Raw genomic sequence first — 23,684 nt, 5'->3', positions numbered from 1 at the left:
ACCTTAACCTAAGAGCTTCTCCACTGGAGCTCACAGCCATTTGAAAGCTAGGAACGACAAAACTGATCTAAGATTTTTTCCCCGCATTGTTGCCACGTTGTCATAAGTGTTTTGTTGTATTTTTGGTGCTTTTTGTCACGTTTTTTGTCGCTTTATTGTTGTGTGTTTTTTTTTTTTAAATGGCCGCCTGTTTTGTCACTTTTATGTCACTATATAATGTTTTTGTTGCTTTTTTGCGATTGTTTGGTGCGTGTTTGTCGCTTTATTGTTGGTTTTTCATAATTTTTTGTCCCGTTTTGTCACTTTTATGTCACCTATGTCATGTTTTTGTTGCTTTTTTGCCGTCTGTTTTGTTGCAGTTTGTTGCCATTTTGTTGCTTGTTCACTTTCACATCACATCACTTTCTTGCGGACTGTTTTGTTGTGTTTTTCATAATTTTTGTCCCCTGTTTTGTCACCTTTATGTCATGTTTTGCAGCTTTTTTCTTGCTATTTTGTCACTTTTTCATCACTTTTTTCCCGCCTGTTTTGTGGCTTTATTCTTGGTTTTGTTGCCTTTTTGCCGCCTGTTTTGTCACTTTTATGTCACCTATGTCATGTTTTTGTTGCTTTTTGTTGCCATTTTGTTGCTTGTTCCTCACTTTTTGCTGCCTGTTTTGTTGCGTTTTTGTCGCTTCATTGTTGGTTTGTCACAATTTTCTGGTCGCCTGTTTTGTCACTTTTATGTCATGTTTTGTAGCTTTTTAGCTGCCTATTTTGTTACATTTTTGGTGCTTTTTCATCACAGTTTTGCCGCCTGTTTTGTCACTTATATGTCACTTATATCATGTTTTTTTTTGCTTTTTTGTCGTCTGTTTTGCTGCATTTTCATCCTCATAACGTCTCGTTTTTGTCGCTTTTGTCGCTGTTTTGTCGCTTTTTCAAGAAGCTTTAAAATGTGAGCAAAATCGAACTGGAGAAAATGTGCTCGGTTAAGGCGTGGCTTAAGAGGTTAAGGTTAGGACAAAAGACAGGGTTAGGATTAGGAATCGTCCTCCTTCCATCATATTATTCCCCTGCCATCTTATAAAAAGCACATTTACCTCCCGCCCGAACATAGTTAAGTTAATTTCACAGCAGCCAACTGTCTAGTACCGAAAAAAAAAAAAGCAGCCAGCCATAACAACGACTCACAGTATTGTTCCGATTGCATTGGGGCTCACAGTGGTTTGGAGCTGGAGCTGGGAATCATCGGCACCGAGAGGAAACGCACTCTCCAACTGAGGTCAGGTACAATGGTGTTACCGTAGCAACACATCCAGGCAGCTCTCAACTTTTCATTTTTATGAGCGACAGGCAGACACTCAGAAGAGAGACAATGATACCAAGGCTGAGGTGGGGCGGCAACCAAGAATCAGCAGCTGCATAGAGTTTGCGAATTAGAAACACTGGAAATGGATCAATTCATCTCAATCTTCACAATGTTATTATGGTCGTAATTATCAAATCACAAAGACTGCAATGATTTAGGAAAAATAAGCTGCTCTGAAAACAACAAGAGTCTGTTTTACAAGTATGAAACCTGCCAGCTGTCATGGTTTGAAGGTGGAATGAGGAAAATAAAAATGGTCATGTTTCATAACTTAAATTGTCAAGGAAAAAAACAAGGGAACCGGGGCTGACGAAGATTTAAAAAAAAAAGGGGTATAAATACAAATACATGAGGTGTAACACGTGAGGGCGGGGCAGGCAATTAACACAGGGGAAAAACACAGGGTTTGACCAGAGACAAAGACAAGACACCAAACCAGGGGAACCGAAAACGGATCATGACACTAACTCTACAAATAAGGAGGATCGCTGTTATTGTTTAATGTTTATTTCCACGATTTTCACCGGATGTTTCGGTGACTGGTGGGCAAAAAGCAGATTACTCCGAGCTTGAAGAGCTGTTTATTTAAATCACAGATCTTTTACAGCGCCAATCTTTTCATAGAAGCAATGCTCTGTTTGTGAACGATGTGTTGACCCACTATACAATACATTTGCATTGCCACAATAAGGTTTTTTTCCCCAAAAATCTTTCTATGTTTATACAACCTAAATGATGATGGATGTCTTTATCATTCTTCTTCAGCCATAAAATAGTTTGAAGACAGAAGATGTGTTAAAAATATATTTTTTTAAAGGAGCTATATCATGCAAAATTGATTTTGGGAGCTTTTAACCATGTTGTTATGCTATTACAACATTATCAAAAACACCCTCAGAGTGGTTTTTGGCTTCATTCACGCAGTTCTCAGCAATCCTCCTGAATCCTGCTCTCTGGGGAAGTGCCCGAGGTCTTCCAGGTCAGCGCTGCGCCTGCGGACAAAACGAATGCACCCCCCGAGCGTCTGAACAGATGTCAAGAAGGAGCTCTTTCTAACCTACTCTGGACACACCTGTTCTTTTTTCTTACCTAACGATAATGTCACGGAGGGAAAAAGGCGTTTGGCTACAAGGACTTTATTCAACCTGCCAAAGAAGAGGCCACTCGTCATAAGTTGCTTTTTCTCTCTGTGGTGTTTTTCTGTGACTGTCTCTTGATGGATGTTCGGTGAACCTTCGCCAGAATCACAGTGGATTAACTTCTGTAACCAACGCGAATCCCATAATGTGACGGAGCGGCCAGGACTGAGCGGTGAGTCAATCAAAATGCGTGTTAGCCATTTATGAAGCTGTGTTGCAAATGTCAACTTCACTTAATACTGTGGCATTTTATTTCTACTCCAGTTGTATGAGCGGAGAGAGGGGGCGGAGTTAACTGAATCCAACCGTCTTGTCTTCTGGGTTTGAAAAATACCTCCATAAAATACTTACATTAATCACAAAAATGATATAGGCATTCACATATAAATGCCAATACTTTACTTTGGAATGGCTAAAATAGCGTGATACAGATCCTTTAAAGAATGAGAGGCCAACGAATGGTCAATAATTAGTCAACCCATGTTTTCATATTAGCTTATGTTGAGAAATGGCTTTACCCTTTCACTTTTCACTCTGCCATGTCACGTCCATGCAGCATAACCTTTCACACGGTTATAACTCCTGACGTCATTGGAACATCACACTGATCTGATGTGGTGGCTGTTTCCTAAAAGTCTGGGAACTCCTGAAATAGGCTGACTTTATTAGGATCTGCAGGTAGACTTGTCTTGCAGCGTTGAACAGGTTTGGCGTCAGGACAAACAGTAGTATTACATATCAAAAACACAGACACACAGACAAACATCAGCATACTGGCTCACCAGGATACTTGACGGGACAATCTTATTCAGTGTCACTGTAACAATAATAAATACATTCCTTAATTGGTCTATTACCAGCTCCCTCGGCTCTATTCAAAAGAAGAGCTGCTGGTTCCTATAGCGCTTTGCTTCACAGCTGGGCACCTGAAACCTACGACCCGATGAAACAGGTAGTGCTTTATCCCTGTTGTTAAGTCTGCTACAAACACGCTCTGAATTGCAGGTGATTCTTCATTAGCTTAGCGCTTCAGTCTCCTGCAGGACCATGCCAACAAGCACATGACTGACCCAGGGATCATTAGCACTAATATGTTGCGTCATTTCATAACAGGCCAAGCCGTCAGCTACCCGCGGCACACTTTAAAGGTCGAGAGAAAACTAAAATAAAGGCAAAGTGACATTACGTGGCTAGGAAGTGACTGAAAGGCCTATGATTTATGGGAAATATTGACTCCGGGGCGCCAGATAAGGGAAAATGGATTTGCACAATTTCCTGGTCTAAGCCTTTTTACGGTTATTACACCAAGTTATGACAGAATTGCTTATTGACGATAAAAAAAAAAGGTAGCTGCTTTCTTTTTTTTCTTTTTTTTTTTAAGTTTCCCGTAAACAGCCCCTTCTGGCATATACGCCGGGCTCTGAGAGAAGAAAAAAAAAATAAAGCCAGTAAGTGCCGAGTCGGGCTTCCACCTCATCATCTCTGGCGTAAATGAAAAAGCACAGAGGCCTTCAGAGGTGGAGGATTCATGTAATATGCATAGGCCCTACTTCCTCTTCTTCTGAGTGTGTGTTTTTCTGAGTATTTTTTCGCCAGAGCTTTCAAGGCAGGATGACGGAGGAGCGGGCGAGAGAGAGAAAGGGAGAGCGTGGAGGACAGGGGAGGACTAAGACACAGTCGCAATGCACAATATTTTGGCTATCGACGAATGACAGGAGTGCAAAAGAGGGCGCAAACCGGTGCACCAGAACAAATATGACAGAGTTATATTGAGAAAAAAAATAAAGTGGCAACGATTCCCTTGCCCAGAGTTACAATCTCCCTGTTCGCTTCCTCGGCTCGCCACCGTCAACATGTCGGCTGCTCTGAAAGGCGTGACAATAGGGAGTGGGGAAAGCTGTGTCGAGAACGTTTGCATGATAAGCAAGGTTAATTAATACAGCATGTTCACATTACAAGGGAAAAAAATACCTTTCAAATGGCGACATAAGATAGATTAATAACTGAGGAGAGAACAAAAGAAAGATGGCGGACTCGATGCAAAGTCTATACGCGAGCTCTCCGCTAAATTAAAGTTAGATGAATGGCCAACACTAAAGTTCAGTCTTAATTACAGTCAGCCTTTAATTGACTGTTCGACCAATCGCCACATTTGTCTTTTCTGGCCTGTAATGTTTCACCGAGAGATGCCAGGCTCGTAATTAAACATCGGATTTGACCAATGAGAGTGAGCAGGAAAATGAGTCTGTGTTTTGTAATCACGAAATAGATCAAAAACAAAGACAATACAAAGCTTAACTGCGGATGAATTCGAGGCACGTTTTCATTATTAGGCGATGATTTTCCACTGTGCGTCAAAGGTCTAGCCTGGGCTGCCAGAACACACGCCTAACTATGGTTCCCACAGAGCTGTCCCTTTATAAATGGTCTCACCTTATACAACGCTTTTCTACCTTCACCAGGTCCAAAGTGTCACCCATTCATTCATTGAAGACTCATCTTTTCAAACTATTATATCTTTGGATGCAATGATTTTATCTTTTGTTGTTTTTTTGGTTTTCTTAAGTGTCCTAGTTCAAGTCTCGTCTTTGTCTCTGTCCATGTTCTTTGTGTTTTATTTTGACATGTCTGTTCTGATCCTGTTTGCTTCCTCCTGTTCCCTGTGTTTTCCCTTGTCTGCGTCCGAAACCATCAAATTATAGCCTCTGTGTCCTAACCCTAGCCCCTCAGCTTCAGCAGCATTCGCCCAATTTGACCGTCCTTACCCAGGGGAAGGGGAAGTGACATCACCGACAGCTGCTGTTCTTCTTCTTTAAGGTTATTGGTAGACTGCAGGCAAACAAAAGCACATGCCCGTCGCCACCTACTGTTTTGCCTATGCAACAACTTGGTGTCCAAATAAAGATATTTAAGGAGAAAAAAAAAAAGAAATCTGCTCGTTTCGGAAGGGGCTTTTATCTCTGTCCATGTTTTTTGTGTTTTATTTTGACATGTCTGTTCTATCCCTGTGATTTTGCTTTGCTGTTGAACCACTTTGCTCCTCTCCATGTCTTTGTATCTTTATTTAGTAGAAAACTATATTCATATTTCAGCGTTTGTTAAAGTAGTTTTTGAGTTTAGATTTTTCTCCAAATTGTTTTCCCCCTTAACTGTTGTTAAACATGACCATATATGGGCGAGAGATGCCGTCTGTATCTACACTTGTTAAAAAGTGTTAATGTACACATAGTCCGTCTATATCACTCCACTGCAGCTGTTTCCATAGCAACGATAAACAATGGAGCTGGAACATATAACTCGCCAGACACCTCTTTGCCCATAGCATTTGCCTTTTCATGTTTGATTGTCTGATTTGTGTCGGTGTTTTAAAAGATTATCATTAACACAAGCTTTAATTGCTGTAACGAGAGGTGAGATAACAAATCAGCTATTTTGACATGACTCAAATATGCTGTACGTTTGTCGACGCTTTGTCATCTTGCTGTTGAGGAGTGATTTTCCCACTAAATATTAATGATTTCGGTGTAAATCCTCCCTTGCCCTGTTAAATTAATGAGATTTGCCAAACAGATCTGTTGGCGCAGGAGGCAATCGTGACCAATGGCATTACTGTTAACGATGACGGGCTCTTAATATACGCTGCACATCTATGGAAGACTTACGGTACACATGTAAGATTAATGCGCGCTGGCAGCCAGCTGTGAGTCACGGGTGAAGAGGTTACACAGTCAGCAAGGCGCGCTCGAGAACTGGGTCACACATTCAGGTTCAGCACTGCTTAACATGTCCTACGCGAGAAGAAATAGGTCAATATCTCCGACGCGTGCGGTGTTTACATCTTTTAATGACGTTTGTGGAACACTCGGGCTTTCAACTTAAGAAGAGAAAGGCTAAGTAATTGGTTTCTGTTCGATAAGTAGGTTAGAGGCAGGAATCTGGGACATCTCCTATAGTTAGCTTTATATAGATAAGTCAGAGTTCAAGATGCTCTGTAACTCCAAAGCTATAGTACTCTGTTTTTTAAGTTTAAAATTCATCAATTTGAACAAAAATGTTTATCATTTTGGAAGAGATTTGTGGAAGTAAATAATGGGGTTCAAACCAGTGGCTCATGTCCTTGTCAAGAAGCCCCCAAAGGCTTTAATTCATAGGCTAGTATGAAGAGGAAACTAGTTATTTTTCCTTAAAGGGGCTAGATGCAGGTTGGCCATTTTATTCTCACTACTGCCACCTCGGGTCATGCGTGTAACTGCACCTTCTATAATAAGCTCATGCGTGACGGCAATTCGGACCCGAAGTAACAACTTTTTGAGAGACTGATTTTAGAGGCAGTTGTGGTGAATAGGTCTGGGCTCATTCTACACATTAGGACATGGCTGGAACATGAAAATACAACATTTTAACATTTCAAAACTCCATATAGTCCTTTTTATTGTGTTGAAATCTGTTCACACTCCAGGGTGAACTCCACCTAAGTCACAAGTACATCTTTAACCTTGTGACCCCCACTTTACCCAAGCATATATTCTCGTTATTCTCGTATATATATATGCGTTTTTGTCACGTTTATTAGCTTTTTCATAACGTTTTGTCTTCTGTTTAGTTGTGTTTTTGTTGCATTTGTTGCTTTTTCATCACATGTTGTCACTATTTTGACCCTTTTTTTCCAAGAACTGGAGAAATTGACTCTGTGCATAACTTCTAATCAAAACAACGCTACCCAAGAAGTGACTTCCTGTTTCGATCCAGCACGCCAAAATAAAAGCACACAGCTCGACTCATTGATAGTTCAGTAGGTACTTGCAACATTACAAGAATAGAATTAAATACTCACATTTTAAGTGCTTTGTCTGTTAATAGTTAGACAGAAAGAAAGTTGAACTAATGAACTGCTGAACTAATGAATAAGATGGTGCTTTTATTTTGTTGTGCTGGATCGAAACAGGAAGTCACTTCTTGGGCGGTGTTGTTATGATCTGAAGTCATGCATAGAGTCATTTGTGCTGCTTTAAAGTGCATATGACAGTTTTTTTTTTACTTATTTAGAAGGATAACATCAGTTGGATAATGATCATTTTATTTCAGTGAAGCCTCAATTTTAATGAAGAAATGTTGGGCAGAAAAGTTATTTTTATTTGAATTTTTAAATTGCTGACAGGAAGTGACATAGATGAAGGGAATACTCCATAGCAGTTTGACTCATTTCCCATTGACATAACATGGTCGGCACGGCAACAGTTTCAAATTGTTGTCCTCTGTATATGTCACTTCCTGTCAGTGTCCAATAAGGAAGTGAAACTATAAACATCACAAAAATGGCCAAACTAAAGAAAGCTGGGTACAATCTTTAGCAAAATCTTAAATATAATTGTGTTAACTATGTCTAATGTGTCATGTGCACTTTAAGACAGGGGTGAAGAGGTTAAGGCAAAAGCAACACTGCCATTTTTGTAAAGAAGTAGCTCTCCAGGTTGGAAAAAAAAGGTTGATTGAAGAAACATCCAGTCATTATAAAGATAGTCTGGGGAATTAGAATAAAAAGTAAATCTAGTAATTAATCTAGATTTGCTTGATTTAGTCTGTGGGTGTGAGTGGTGAGACAGTGAGAAAGGCTTTTGAGGTATTCTTGTAAATGTTATGAATCAGATTCTGTTCAATTGATTTGCCCTAGTGGTTTTTTCACTCGCGTAAAACACCCCACACCTCATCCTTTTTTACTTCCATTCGAACCACAGGGCGCCGTCAATCACCTCGCCGGGTCAGCCATGTAAACATCGCTCCCCTTAACCTCCCTGACCGATCGACCGGCCGTTTGTTTAGGCGCCGAGGTGAATGCGGCTCGGGAAACTTAACTAAAAGACAAACACAGACGGCGAGGGCAAGGGGAGTGGGCAGAGAGGAGCGGCCCGATCGATACGTGTGTCTGTGATTGCATGTGGTGAACAAGTTCTCGTCTCTCTCAGAAAGCCCACTTCTGAAGGAGCTGGAGAGCCTCGAGCCGCTACTCCGTGATGAAACAGAATGAAATATCACTGATCGACAGAAAACACGCACACACACAATAAAAAGGGATCTGTGGTTGTGATTCTGATAAAGACGTTCTTATAGGGAATTCTCGGCAAGATGGAGAATACACATACGAGATGATAAGAGCATACTGAATCGAGAAGGGGCAGCCTGCAGCGTGAACACAAAGCATCAAAACAGAAATGAAACGAGTTGAGGAGGGGGGAGGGGGGGGGGAACAAACAACTGGCACAGAATCCATCAGCTTGCCCACTGAAAGCATGGACAGCACTGGCTACGGTTCCAGCCTGGAGGAAGTTGGATAAGATTCAAGGTTGTAATCAAATAATGTTTTACACAATGGGGAAGGACAGGTGTGAGGTACTATCTATTTCGTGAGTAAATATACATCAGCTAATGTGTTTACTGTAATGCTATTTTGGCAGCTTTTGAATTTCTTTTTTTTTTTTGTGATCAACTGGGAAAAAAAAGTATAACTGCAAAGACGCTTATAATGCTTTACAATATTTAGGCCTTCTAAATTACTATTAGACCCCTGCCTGGATATTTTTGTAGTGCAACTTAAAGCAGAACTAAGTAACTTGTTTACCTTAATAGATCCTTTTTGTAGTCCCTCTGGGGTAATACAAGTGTTAATGATTGATTGGAGGGTCTTTCATCTCCCCCTGGTGTTTCTGGCCAGAAAACCACAATTGCAACTTTGCTGCCACCGGGTCGGAGTCACCAATACACACTAATGGAATCACGAAGAAGAAGCTAACAGGCTGTGATTTAAAGGGACTATACAAAGTTTAATTATAAGTATTTTCCTCCCCCTACAGTTACATGTATGACCTGAGGTGGCAGTAGTGAGTATAAAATGGTTAACTTGCATCTAGCCCCTTTAACGTGGGTAAAACAATTTTCACTTTTCCATCTCTAAAGGAAGGACAGAGAGCTGTAAAATCATCACCAACACTGCACCACAGCCTCATGCACAAGTCAATGCTAACAGCACTAATCAAACATGCACCAAAATGGCCTCTCTTGTGATGTGACTGACAGCTGGCAGAGGTACCACGGCGGCAGAGGCTGTACACAGCAGGTGCTCTGATCAAAGACGCTCCTTATTTCCAGAGCCACACTTCCTCTCTTACTGCGAGGACATCTGCATAGAGCCGCTGCGCCCAGGGGAACGCTGACACAGCAGGCCCAGGCTTCTCCAGCATCAGCACAATGAAGCAAGTGCATTTCTGAGGACTACTTTTCAACCATCCAGAAGCGGAGGGGTCGAAGTCGAAACACAGAGGGACTTTCAAATGCGGGCGGAGATAAGAAGCTTCAAAAGTTGCAGCAGAAGAAAAAAAAAAGTAGTAACTCTTCAAAAGGAAAGATACAAACAGAGGTTACATAAAGTTCAGCATGCAATTAAAGAGCTTTGGGAAAAGTTTCTGGCCTGCTCTACAGTTTTACTACTGCTGCACGGAGCAGAATTCGTTCACTTTCTGTCAGAGTCCAACATGTTCGATCCAAAATCGTCCTCGGGCTCAACTGCCGTGATGTGAGAACATATCAATGCCGTCAGAGCAAGATGGATAGGCTTTCAATTATAGTGATGCAGCAGTCAGTGGAGAATCAGATGGACCAAGAGGTAGTTTTACTGCAAGAAGCAAGAATCAAGCTTTGCCAAATGAAATTACTTTGAGCAAGCTATAAGATTGCAGCGCTGACATTTTATAATTTACATATTTTTTTACTTACAGGTTCACTCACTCTCCAATCATTGTGAAGACTCATAATAACCAGGCAACTGCATCAAAGAGTACAAGTGTTAACTGTAAAATGTCAAATGAATCAAGCCAGCTTTAGAAACAGTATTAGTCATGCACCTTTACAGAAATTAAGTTAGAAAACTGAGGAAATATGAGAGTGTTGAAACTCGGAAAATCAATATGTATAATGTGTATATTGATTTATATTATGCGCTCGACTAAACAACCAAACCACAATTATGGCCACATGTCAGTCGAGCAGGTGAGACATAAAGATACTATATTAAAACACTACTTATTACACTACTATTAAAAGTAAGTTGTTAACCTTAATAAATCCTTTTCGTAGTCCTAAGTGTTAATGGAACAATTGGGGGGTCTTTCATCTCCCCCTGGTGTCTCTGACCAGAAAACCACAATTGCAACTTCGCTGCTCCGGGTCGGAGTCACCTATACACACTAATGGAATCACAAAGAAGAAGCTAACAAGCTAACGGGCAAAGCTAACTGCGGGCTAGCACCACTTAAACAGTATTTACAGCCAAGTTTGAGTGAAAAAAATGATCTCCATTGTGTAGTTGGATGTAAATATCCCTCTCTGCCTTTGTATTTTCTGTCAGCGTAGTATTTACTCTCCCGGACAATTAAAGAGTAAAAAAACACAATATGCTATGACACCTGCAGTGGCGCTTATGGCCTCTAGGGGCATGAGTTACTTTTGCTTGCTTTGCTAGTATTGCTATAACCTCTTACACCCCAGTTTTACCCAAATCTAAAACATTAAAGCCTATATGCCAGTCTAATGCCTTATTTGAAAGCTAAGACCTTCCAAATTGATCAAAATTGATCTTTTTCCTTACTTTGTAGCTGTATTGTCATCACTTTTTCAGGTTTTTTGTTACTTTTGTGTTGTGTTTTTGTTGATTTTTGGTGCTTTTTCTATTGCATTTTGACCACTTTTTCATATTTTTGTCACTTTTTTGCCACTTTCATCCTTGTTTTCCTTTTGACACTCTTTTTCAATAAGCTTTTAGATTTTGGTAAAGCCAAACTGGACGAAACAAGAGGGTTAAGCGGTTAAACTACTTCATAAGGTTGCCTCTTTCAACCAATTAACCAAATACATCCTTATTTTTCGGAAACACTTCACTTTTATCTTGGCTCCAAACAAGTGTTTAGTAGCAACAAGATGCCGTTGGGAAACCTTTCCAAATCAAGCTTGCACGAAACAGCCTGTTGAAGTGAAAAGTTTCCCAATCTGTTACTACTTTCGTGTTTCTCATATTTTCAAAACCAAAACTAAACACTGTTGCCTCACGCACTGTTGTCATATTCAACCGTGGAATTTACCACACTGTTTCCTTTCTGGTTTATGTAAAAATACTGTCTAAAACAAAAGTACTGTACCGGGGCGCAGAAGGAGAGAGAGAGAAAAAAGAAAGCTCACAGGTAAGAAAAATAACTTCATATTTCTTTCAAGAGAAGAAAAACACAGCTTCAGGCATATTCCTTTCAAGTGCTCACCTCCAGAAATTCCCATAGCTCCACTTGAGCACCAAAACATTTTTTTTCCCCCCACTTTGAGTAGTGCTGACTAGCGATCGTATCAATAAAGAGGGGAAAACAACACACAATCAATGCAGCAAATAAAGTGTTGAAGGCGCTCTTTTGTGAGCCTGTAATGTAAATGATCTCCATATGTTAATAGGGCCATAACGCTGCAGGGGAACAGGGGCTGCAGAGAGGAGCGGGGAGGGAGCTTGTACAGGCAGCAGAGTGTGACATGTCTCCAGCGCGGAGGAGATAGCAGAATCAACATTTATATAGCACTGAACAACCGGCTGAACAAGTTGTGAAGCATTTTTTTGATAACTCCCTATATATGACAGATCGCCAAAGGTTGGGACACGGTGCAAAGTTGTCATTTAAAGCGGATTGTAATGGGAACACAAACATGCATGTGTCGCTCACTCTCAGCTTCGCGCAGCAGCTGAAAAAGGTGGGACGGGCTGCAGGCTAGAAAGGAAACGGCAATGGTTTTGAACACAGTATCATGAATTTTGAAGCATCCCATTCAGAGACGATCAAAATCAATCTACTGTATACAGAGAATCTCAGTGCAAACATAAAGCAAAGACGATGAAACAATAGTCGGAACTATTGTTTCCTTGAGGGGCTGGAGTGAACCAGGTTTGTGAATGCAGGTGGAAGATGGAGGTAGAGCTGGAAAAGGAGAGAGTTCATCCCACTGCAACTGGACTGGAGTCTCCACTGTCTCTTATTAGCTGTTTTCATTTTCGGTAATACTTTACAATACAGCCCGGTAAGTCCATGGTACTGACAGTGGTAATTATGTGGTATGTTATAGTGGTACTTCTAGGTAAATACAGTGGTAATTAATAGATAAAAAGGCCAGTAAGCCTGTGGTACTGACAATGGTAATTACTAGTAATTATGTGGTACATTTTAAGTAGTTACAGTGGTACTTCTAGGTACAGTGGTAATTAATAGATAACAAGGCCGGTAAGTCCGTGGTACTTACAGTGGTAATGATGTGGCACATCTTAAGTAATTACAGTGATACTAGAAAACCTGTTTAGGAGAATGTATCATTAGCCACATTGCATAATTACATTAGTCATTTTGTATTGTTACAATGGCAATAAGAGAAAACCAATGTGTTCCCTGAAAAACGTCTTTTTTCATGTTTTCCAGAAACAGTGGAAAACTGAGTTAGGCAATTATGCTATGTGGCTAACGGACTAAATTATAATTAATGTACAAATTGTTGTTCTTGCTTTCTATTTTCTAGTTTTTCATCAAAATAAAGAGACTCATGTGACTCATGCAAAGTCATCATAATCACTTCATCATAATAATGATTTTATGCCAATTCTTACTATATATCACTAGTGTCTTGGACAAAAAGTACACAGTAACTACCTCTTAATACTAGTAAATAGCTAGTACTTACATTGTTATTACATAGAAACTTTAAGTATTTAGGAATTACTACTGAAGTTCACTCCGAAGACCCACTGTAATTACCTAAACATAATACTGTAAGTACCTGGTAATTACCTCTGTAAGTACCAGGGATGTACCACAGTAACTACCTAGGAGATACCTATTGTTAAGTGCTACCATCTTATTTATACTTCACACTCTGACCAGAACTTGTTCCTTTACATTCACATTGTCACCAGTTCAATCTTGTGAATCGTGACCAGTAAAAGAGGAGCAGTTTTAAATATGTATGATGGGAGAAAAAGCTACCTGCCTCAGCGCACACTAATGCTGGCCGGCCCGCTCTCTGGTGGTGTAAAACATTGATGCTGCAGAGGAGCTCGTGGGCAGGGGCTGCACACCGCTGCGTGTAGCCACTCGAGGGTAAGCAAGTTCATCTAATTTGAGACTTCACTCACAGGATCGGGACTGGGCTCAGAGAAGCAAAAAATAGCTGAGCGCAAAATAATCTTCCCCGGAATGACTCGTCTTCTGTTGATGTTGTGTTTGATATACCATGGTGGAAACGGCAAAGAAACGTTTTGAAAATATTGACGTGCCACTTGATGCCACTTGATGTATAGTTGTGTCTGTGCCACTGCTCAAAAACAAATGATCATTTCAGTTTCACTTTTGTAAGGTGAGGATAACTCTATACAGTTACTCTGCTGGAACGTGCAATCTTTGACCCAAATGCTCCTCATGCATGCTCCTCTAACAATCAACGGGGCTGCAGTGGAGAGGGTGGCCAGCACTAAGTTCCTGGGTGTGCACATCACAGACAAGCTCTCCTGGACCATGCACACTACATCACTGGTCAAGAAAAGTAATCAGCGTCTCTACTTTCTCCGCAAGTTGAGAAGAGCCAGAGTCCCAGCCTCCGTTATGTGCAGCTTCTACAGAGACAGAGAGCATCCTGACCAGCTCCATCACTGTGTGGCACGGCGCCAGCACTGCCTCCTGCCGAAGGAGCCACCAGCGCATCGTGAGAGCAGCGGAGAAGATCTGCGGAGCCCCTCTCCCCTCCATTAAGGACATGTACTCCACCCGTCTCACCCGCAAAGCCGTCAAAAACACCAGTGACCCTTCGCACACGTCACATAGTCTCTTCAAGGTTATGCCGTCATATTATGTATGTATCATCATTTTAAGGAAGAAATGGCAGAAATCTACTTGAATTAAGAGATTCAATCTAAAGTTTGAGTAGATTTGGTCGAGTCTTAGATCAGATCAAACATCTTATTTCCAACAGAATAAGTAATTATTCTTCACACTGGGGCCACGGCCATCAGCTGCATGGGCCAAAAGTGCCCTCTGCGATTTGGAAATAGCCTAGCATAATTCCAGACAAACAAAATGGCTATTGCAATTTCACTTACCAATCCTTAGCTGATTGTTGTAAAATGTTATGTCGAGACGATGCTGGACAAATATTGCAACCTATGAATGTAAATTAGTTTCTATACTCTACTGCAAACAAACTGGCAAAAAATATAGATTTTCGTAATATGTAGGATCCCCAAATCAACCAACAACTTCCAAATTAACAAATGAAATCAGCTTGTTTTGGTGCATCACACAAGTACTACTGCATTCAAATACATTTCCAACAGCACACACAACCACACATTTTTTGATAGTTGTGAAAACAAACAGAGTTGCTCTCCTCGGGGCTTTGCGGTCTCTCTCAAACCGCCATCCATCGAGACAAGAGCCGACCTGGAAGCACACAAAAGCCTGCCGTATCGCTCAGCGTCACCATTACAGTGGATAGGCCCTGTTGTGTTCTGCACAAGAGCCACTTCTCATCCTCCCAGAGCAACACTGATCTAATGTTGGAGACAGTTCTGAGGGTCTGCAAGCCGCACTCACAAAACACCACAGAGATCCTGCTATTGACCGAGAACTGACGAGGGTTTGAATGGCGCTTAGTGAATGCCGTGTCAAGGTAAAAAATGAGAAAACAATTGTTGTTTTGTGAATGGGCTCGAGTACAAAAGGATCTGCAATGGAAAGTGATGTTGAAGTGGGTTAGACTCTTAATGTTATTACACTGATTCATCTGCAGCTTTCGCATGAAATACCCATTAGTGATTCAACCTTTGACCAAACATACTTTATCATGAGCTGTTTTTCATCATTCAGTCTCTATCGAAGAGGATTAGACCCATTGGGAAAATATTGCTACATTTTTGTATTTTTAATGTCAGTATTTCACAGAAGAATGGACAGAATATGAGCACCGGAGAGCATTGATTAGTCCAGTGCTAAAGAAAGTGGGGCTTTAGTTGGGCTGTACAATAATCAAATTCTAATCTAATTGTGATTAAATCTATGGTCAATATAAATAATCAGCACAGTGTGTTTAAATAGGCAGATTTAAAGCTAATTCTGTGGCAGCTCAATGTTTAAAGTGTGGTCTTTGGGGGAATAAATTATACAGGGTTTTGATATGTCTATCTAATCAATCACATGACTGACATTTGTAAATATAAGAGGGGAAATATATATATATGCTTTTTTTCCCTCCATACCGCCTTTGTTCTGCCCGATCCCGTCAGACCTCGGCAGCTAAGCAGGGAATGGCCTGGTCGGTACTTGGATGGGAGACAATTATAACTAGAAATGCAATGGCTGCGCCATTGTGATTGACTGCGGAATTGCGGGAAGCGAATGCAGAAATTGCATAAACTGTTCAAATTGCATAAATTGCTTAATTTGCATAGTCTAATTTGCATAAACTGGTAAAATGCATAAAGCGGTAAAATGCATGAATTGGTTCATTTTCATAAATTATGTAAATTGCATAAGCTCTTTAAAATTCATAAATCCTAAATGGCATAAACTCTTAAGTTGCATAAACAGTTCAAAATGCATAAAGTGGTTAATTTGCATAAATTGTTAATATTGCATAAACTTTTATATTCCATAAACTGGTCAAACTGTTGAAAGTGCTTGATTGGCAGAAGCTGCACAAATGGCTGAAAGGCCTGGAGTCTCCCCATTGGCTGGATTCCCCCATACACACCAATGCAAACATTTCAAACTCTCGTATAAAAAACTGGAAAACTGCAGAAGGCCAATTTTTTCTCAAAACCCACAAGTTGCATAAGCTGAACATGCACAAAGTGCAGAAATTGCATAACATGCAGAAAAAAGTGCAGAAAAGCACGGATTTGCGGCAGCCCCATTATAAGTCAATGGGAAAAATCTCCGACATTTTGGCCGATTGCGGAAAAACCGTAAGTTGCAGAAGTCCCAAAAGTAATAGCACCCTTCTCCTCAACATGCGGAACGTTTTGATGCATAACTTGCAGAAATTGCACAAAGCATGAAGGTGCTGAAAGCTCTAGAAAATCGGGAAAAAGATGGAAGAGGAATAATAATAAAGAACATGAAAACCAATAATTGACTGCGGAAGAATTCCGCAGTCAATCAATTAGAAACACCAGCCTGTGTGAATGCAGTGTGTGAGAGTGGTTGGTGGTGGTTGGAGGGGCCGATGGTGCAGACTGGTTACCTCGCTACCGTTACTCCACTCCAGGGCAGCTGTGGCTACTATAGTATTACCATCACCAAGTATGGAATGAATGAATAATGTAATGTAAAGCATCTTTGAGTGTCCAGAAAAGCATCACATAAAACCAATGCACGTTTTCCATATCCGACAGATGAAGTTCTGCTAACATTGTTGTCTCTGAGCCAGTGTAGCCCAAAGTGCAGCCCGAGGGCCAAATGTGGCCCTTAGACCATTTTTTATTGCCCCTCAAGCTTTTAGTTGAATTGGCACACATCAGCAGAGATGGTACTGCAAAACTCATAATTCTACACAATTACAGCCATAAAAAAATCTTTCATCGTTCATCCACCAAGAGACGGAAACGGTGACCACACTCTTCCAAAACATTAAAGGTGGCGTGGGCGGCTACTGATGCACTGTTTTTTTCTGCTATTTTGTCTGTTTTACATAAGAAACAGCGTTGTATTGGCAGACATTAATGTTTATTCAAAAGGCTTCTTGCAGCTTGTTCCTGCGTCATATCCAGTGTTTCGCTAATTGGTTGATGCCGTCTGTCAATCACGTCTTATAAACGTCAATATACGGCCCTCCATGAATAAAGCTTGGACACCGTTGCTCTATCCTGTTGACTCAAACACTCGACTAACTTAATTCAATCTCAGAACTTATTGCCAATCTCGTTACAGCGCTTTCATCAAGCGCAGTGTGAGCTACGCCTCACAGTATCTGTGGCTATGAGCTATAAACCGCACATGGAGCGTGTCCTCTCATATCACAACACAACACCGCGTCCCCTCGGCGAAGGCTCCATTATAAAACGCTCCGATGCAGCAGGCAGGACTGTGAAGGCCGGTGCTCAGCGGACACATGAGCCGTGCGCTGTTGCCACTTTTAAAGGCCTGAGCTCCACCGCGTCCACGCCTGTTTACGAGATCACCCCAGTGCGATGAAAAATCAGCCGCATGTCGCCCTGAACCAATGACCTGAGTTAAGGAGCATTAATTGTCTTTTTACAGCAGACTCTAAATTCCTCACATCGTCAAGAGCCCCAGTGCTGTTGCCATAGCAGCAGCTGTCCTCCAGTGCTATCTTTCATTTTTCTTTTTCTTTTTTCCTTTTTGTGAGTGATGGATAACAAAGTCAGCTCTATGCAGGTAAGGTAATAGGCACTGCTATCAGTCAATGTCACTAATTGCAGTCCTACAATGGTTTAGACCATAAAAGTACAATTATTTCAACAGTATAATTCAAAGTTGGTACTCATAAGTTAAATATGAAAGTGCATTACAAAAAACATGTTATCTTTATGCACTGAATCTTGGCAAAATTAGCTAAATGTCACCCCAGAATCAGCCAGTAATTCACATTTTCTTCCAAAGGTTGATGTTACAGAAGCGTGTAATGTAATGTAATGTAAATGGGGACAGATTTTATAAGTCCGAAAGCACAAAGAAGATGAGGGCTGAGTGTAATTAAAAAAAATTTGGAGTGTTTAAGTCTCCAAGGGTCAGGTCAGAAAGAAGGAACTGTTGTGAACCAGAGACAGGTATAAGTCACCTATTGTACTTAAAATGACCATTTTTAAAATATATATGACTAATACTTTACTCATTGTAATAGAATGTAATACGGGACAATGCGTTTTGCAGCCATGTTTCCATACTAGTAATGTAACAGCCGTGTTTCCTGGTAATTTATCGTCTTATTTATATTATAGAGTTTTCATCAATTAAATAACAAAGAAATAACAAGGAATTTCAATCAAACATAATATAGTGTTCTCTCTGTGTCTGTGAAATGTGTATAACATGTTCTGAGGCCATTACTCCCCTGAAAAAGATGGACTAAAATAAAGGTCAAATCAAACTACTTCAAAACTATTATGATGCCATTACTGTGCTGTAAAGTGCTACTGAATTATACTACTGAAGAAAATGACTATTATATATAGACTGAAACAGTGCCTGTAAAGCTTTCATACAGTATGGTAAAAGCATGTGTGTGCACAAGGACCAGTCTACACTGCATATAGTGTAGTTTGTTCGATCAGGAATGTCAGTGGGATGTCATTGGTTTCCTGGGTTCCTGGCATGTCCGTACCTGCTGCCATCTGCATGTATCCGGCCAGAGTGCAGGCCCGGCGCTCGCAGCCTCCACCGGGCAGGAAGATGGTGATGATGGCCAACAGGGAGCTGACAGCCAGCAGAGCACAGCCTCCCGAACACAGCACCGCACTGGTCTGAAACACACAAACAAGTTTATTTTAGCCGCACATTCACCACTGTACACAGAGACGGATTACACCAGATGTTACTTCTGTCTGCTGCTACAACTCGAGCTTTCTACCGAGGATTTATCCATCAGCTGAAGCGGCAGTCTCCAGAAGTTAGCGAGTGGAGATTGCGTAATTCACAGTCAATGCGGCTAACAGGTTAATGGCTCCCTCAGCTGGAACGCTGCGCGACCAAACAACAGGGCTCCGTCCACATCCATTACTTCACTGTTTAATCACAGTCTGCAACGAGGGAGCCGCTCAGTGAGACACACTGAACCAAACAACGACTCCGCGCACTCACATGTGAAATACGTTCAAAAGTGAAGGAAAGTTTACACTGTACATAGCACTGTAGACTGTGCAACTTTGCATTGAGGAAATGGGGCTGGTCATGTCAGCGGTGATGCAGGCCTAAGAAGAAGAAAAACCTTGAAACTCAATACCGATTTTTACCACTTTTTCTTAATCCACATTTGAAATTAAAGTGGATGCATCGGTGTGTAGTTTCTTTCCTTCTGAAAAAGGTCCGTGAGAACATTCAAAACTAAGCATTTGTTCAATGCAATTTGTCTTTTTGGCAACACAAGTAACTTCTGCTCAATTTAATAAAAGATGCTGAAGATAATTTGCATAGGAGTGAAAGTAATATTTATTCATCTATTTTACCACATCTGAAGTGATTCAAACTATGGATATTGGGTGAGGTACATCTTGCACAGTGGCAGCTTATTCCTGCACATTTATTTCATCTAGACCTGAGATTAGAATATATGGTGCCGCTTTATATTAAGCAGTGCTCATTAAGTATTAATAAGGTGTTAATAAAGTTTAGTAATGAATAGGCGATGAATAATATGCTTGTAAAGATTTGAATGAGCTGGTTATTATACTATTATCTATTACTATGCTAACAGGCCATGAATAATATGTGTACTCATCATGTCCCCACCCTAATCCTAAACCTTAACAGATTACTAATGCTTATTAATACCTTATTAATACTTAATGAGCTCCCCTTAATATGAAGCGATACCGAATATATTGTGCATTATCTGGAACTAAAGCCCCTGTAACTGATTGTTTTCTTGTACTCAAAAGCATATATATCTTTTCATCGATGGTGAAGTAGCAGCGAGTGTGACATTACTGTGACAGCTTGGCTCCCTGAAAGTTGTGAAACTTGCATAAATTCATCCCCGGTAAGTATCAGGATGTTCGAAATGTGTATCTGTGGAAGGTTATAATGGAGTTTGGGCCTTAACAAACAATTTACCGCTCCCTTTTTCATTTTGAAAGCAAAGCTAATCAGCTACAGGGCCTTGAATGAATACTTATTAACAGACAATATACAAAAACAGGTGCCTCTCGTGTCGCCCCTATAGAATCTGTGCACGACTTATTAGCGACTGTTCCCAAGTGTCTTTAAGGTGTCGTTTGATCCGCACAGTCCTGCGTCTGCATTTTCAACGTGTCAGCCTGGAACAATGGCGACACATTAAAAGACACAGGACACGTTGAGGCGGCATTGGTGATTAGCATGCCGGCGGGGGCGACCACAAAGAACGGTCTCCCGTGCGCCCGGGAATTACAGGGCCTAAAACTGGTGTCGTTACGCATGTCCCTGTGTGTGAGTGACGTGAATAAAGCGGGATGAAAGAACAATGATTTCGCAGGGTTGACAGAAGATTTAATTAGCTTGTTCGGGGAGTTCGGAGGGAGGCAGAGGGGAGCATGGATGTATTAGAGGATCTGGAGAGGGTAGCGCCCCCTCTGGCCTGTCGGGGTTCGGATAGCGGTCGCTCCGTGGTATTACAGCAGAAAAGCCTCGTCTCAACAAGGATTTTTGTCAAGGATTATTATCTTTTTCTGCCAACATGCGGCGATGAGCACAGGCCATTGAAATCAATACACCGCCATCTTTGATGACCGGGGCTTGCTCAAGTGCCATGATGTTGGTGGCAGTGGCGGCGATGATGGTTTCTTTGAACGGATTGGCTTGGCTTCATCAATGGGCTGCATTAATAGAAGTGATTCACATGTGGGTTACACATCATCTCTATGGGAACGACTGGCAGCTTGTGGCTTGTGAAGGGGCACCTTGGCCGTTATTGCGCTCGGGGTGGACATGTGCAGAATATTAAGCCGCTGAAGCAAGTACACTTTTCTTAAAAGATTAGAACGGTTCAAGGTTTTAATATTTTGTGTTTTAAAATTGAAATGTAAAGATTTGCAATTACTCCAGTACCTTCAGAATAGACCTAAATGTAAGTTTCAACATTACGTTTTTAGAAGTGAATACATCTTAGTTTGACTCCAGTTCAACCAATATACAATTATAATTTATTAACACTTTGAACATTAGTCATTTAAACTGGAGATGGAGATGAAACGATGTCCAAACATCAACCTGTTCAAATATAAATACAAACTAAAGACTTTTGAAATATATAGAAAGGAAGAAATGCAGTAGGATTGATTATGTGTATTTTTTCCTCTATAATCAAGGAGGAGTGTTGCTGCCTGGAACGGTTGTCATTCTATTTGCTCAAATTTACAAATTGAGAATTAGGGTTTGGTCAAGTTATGGATCTGTTGAGAGGACCCTCCCAACAGGCTCAGCATCCTTGTCTTTTAATGCACCACACAACACAGGAACATCATCTACAAAATCAGCTGTTCGGGCAGCTGGGTGAGGGTTTGTTGATGGGGCCACTGCCCTCTTAAAGTGACCCGCTCGACACCCTGGCTGTTAACGCACTAAACTATGCAGGGCTCACATCATACTTCACATAGCTCAATTAAATAAATAAATAATAATAACAATTAAACACAAATTAAAAATTAGATTGAGGATGGTAATGACAAGATCTTGGAGTATAATACATATTAATACATTAATATGTATTAATGTACCTTTATAATATAAAAGTACCTCTCGGTAATGTTTGGCACTGGTAACAATCTGAAATATATTAATGATCGCATTTTGTTACTTGCTTTGTACTAAACATCGTACATGAAACAAGATCGTTGTTGTAGTTGTGCTTCATTCAATGAATTATATAAACCGTTCAAATATTGTTATGTACGTTTGTAAGTTGGTCTGTGTTCATGTAGTTGCTTGACATGTAATAAGTTCTCCTTGGTTGATGTCTTGTTGATGTTCTGATCCTTCTGTACCATTGTGAAATGTTTTTTTTATTGCTCTGAATCTGGGGGTAGGCGCTCATAAGCTTCTTGCTTCAGCCCACTCCTTCTGAGCATGTATACTGCTCAAATAAACAAATAAACTAAACTAAACTATGTTGGACATGACTGGACCATGGAGTAAACGGGTATTATGCTAATGTCGTATCATTAAGTCATAATAATAGCTACTAGCAGGTACGTCTCAGAAAGTTACTGAAATGTTAAAAAGGCATTCGCCCAATGCTGAATAAAATGCATTTATATTTTTGTTTCCGCTGTAAGAGAAAACACAGTTCACCTCAGTTGCCATAAAACGTTGCACATGTGTCATGTTCATCGGCCCTGAAAATGTCAAAAACACTTCTTGCAACAATGTCAGGCTCAAGTGAAAAGAACGACACAGAAGTTGAACTTGTATAGAGACTTGTTTTGACAGTTTGCACAGAACAAATTTCATCCTTGATAGTCTCCGACTCTTTTTGTGCAGATTAAATAAAGGATTTTCCAACAGGGACCTTTTCTACACGGCCTGACTGTTCCTCCAATAAACCACAACAGAAACCAAAAGCAAACAGGGTGGACACGGCAGAAGACAAATTCTTGCAATAACAACTCCCTACTACCTTCTCAGTTGTTTTTTCCTTGTTCAGGGCCAAAGAGCAGCAGCGTGTCGAAAGGTACAGAAACACCATTAACGTATGTGCTGTTTGTTCTGTGTGGTCTGAGGAAGGAGGATATTTATATATGCAGAGAGAGGGCTTCTTCTCCTGCTCGTCTTGATTTGGAACAGCCTCTTAGGATTTCAGCGAGCAGCCGACCTCAGATTCTACTGTTCCTCAACCACGGTGGCACATTAAAGATCAGGGAAGTCAATATCAAGCAGCTTTTCTTGTTACGTACAATGACATTTACTTCATTATCCTCGTAGGGAGATAACAGTGATATTTACTTATTTCTAACCAACAGAATCTGATTATGCAACTACGTTTTCCATGTCAAATAATAATGCTTCAAAGGAACAGACCACCGTTTTTCCAGACTGAGATATGTTCTTACCTGAGCTTAGACGAGTTGATCCGTAACTGTCTGGTCTTTGCGTGTGCGCTCAGTCACCAAAAAAAAGACCAAAGATGCTGTTAGCTTTTAGCCTCTCCTCCTCTGCTCTATGGGGCCAAACGGGGGTGAAGTTAGAAGCGACCAAGCTCTTCCACGTTTCTCCTATTTAAATCCAAGATCCAAGTCTAGTCACACAAAATTAAACATGTCGATTTTCTAAGCGGATAAAAAGGGGAAGTATATTGTAAGGCGTTACAACATCTTAGGAGCACTTCGACTTCTGTAAGGAGAATTCTATAGGAGTGAAGATATTACTGCGAGGACATCGAAGTGCTCCTAAGGTGTTATTACGCCTTACAATATAGTCCCC

The 23,684-nt window shown here is 40.8% G+C and overlaps 1 protein-coding gene across 1 annotated transcript in view; it reads right to left on the bottom strand.

Moving 5' to 3' along the window:
* Positions 1 to 23,684, bottom strand: part of lhfpl7 (LHFPL tetraspan subfamily member 7) — a 165,064-nt gene that overhangs the window by 100,796 nt on the left and 40,584 nt on the right. Inside the window, exon 2 of the mRNA XM_079566180.1 lies at positions 18,895 to 19,033. Coding sequence (XP_079422306.1) covers positions 18,895 to 19,033 — 139 coding nt within the window. The remainder of the gene's footprint in view (positions 1 to 18,894; positions 19,034 to 23,684) is intronic.

This window comes from Gobius niger (genome assembly GCF_951799975.1).
Source record: "Gobius niger genome assembly, chromosome: 11".
In the NCBI taxonomy this organism is placed as follows: Eukaryota; Metazoa; Chordata; class Actinopteri; order Gobiiformes; family Gobiidae; genus Gobius; species Gobius niger.
The sequence above is the reverse complement of the archived record's forward strand: the minus strand, read 5'-3'. Positions and strand labels throughout refer to the sequence as shown.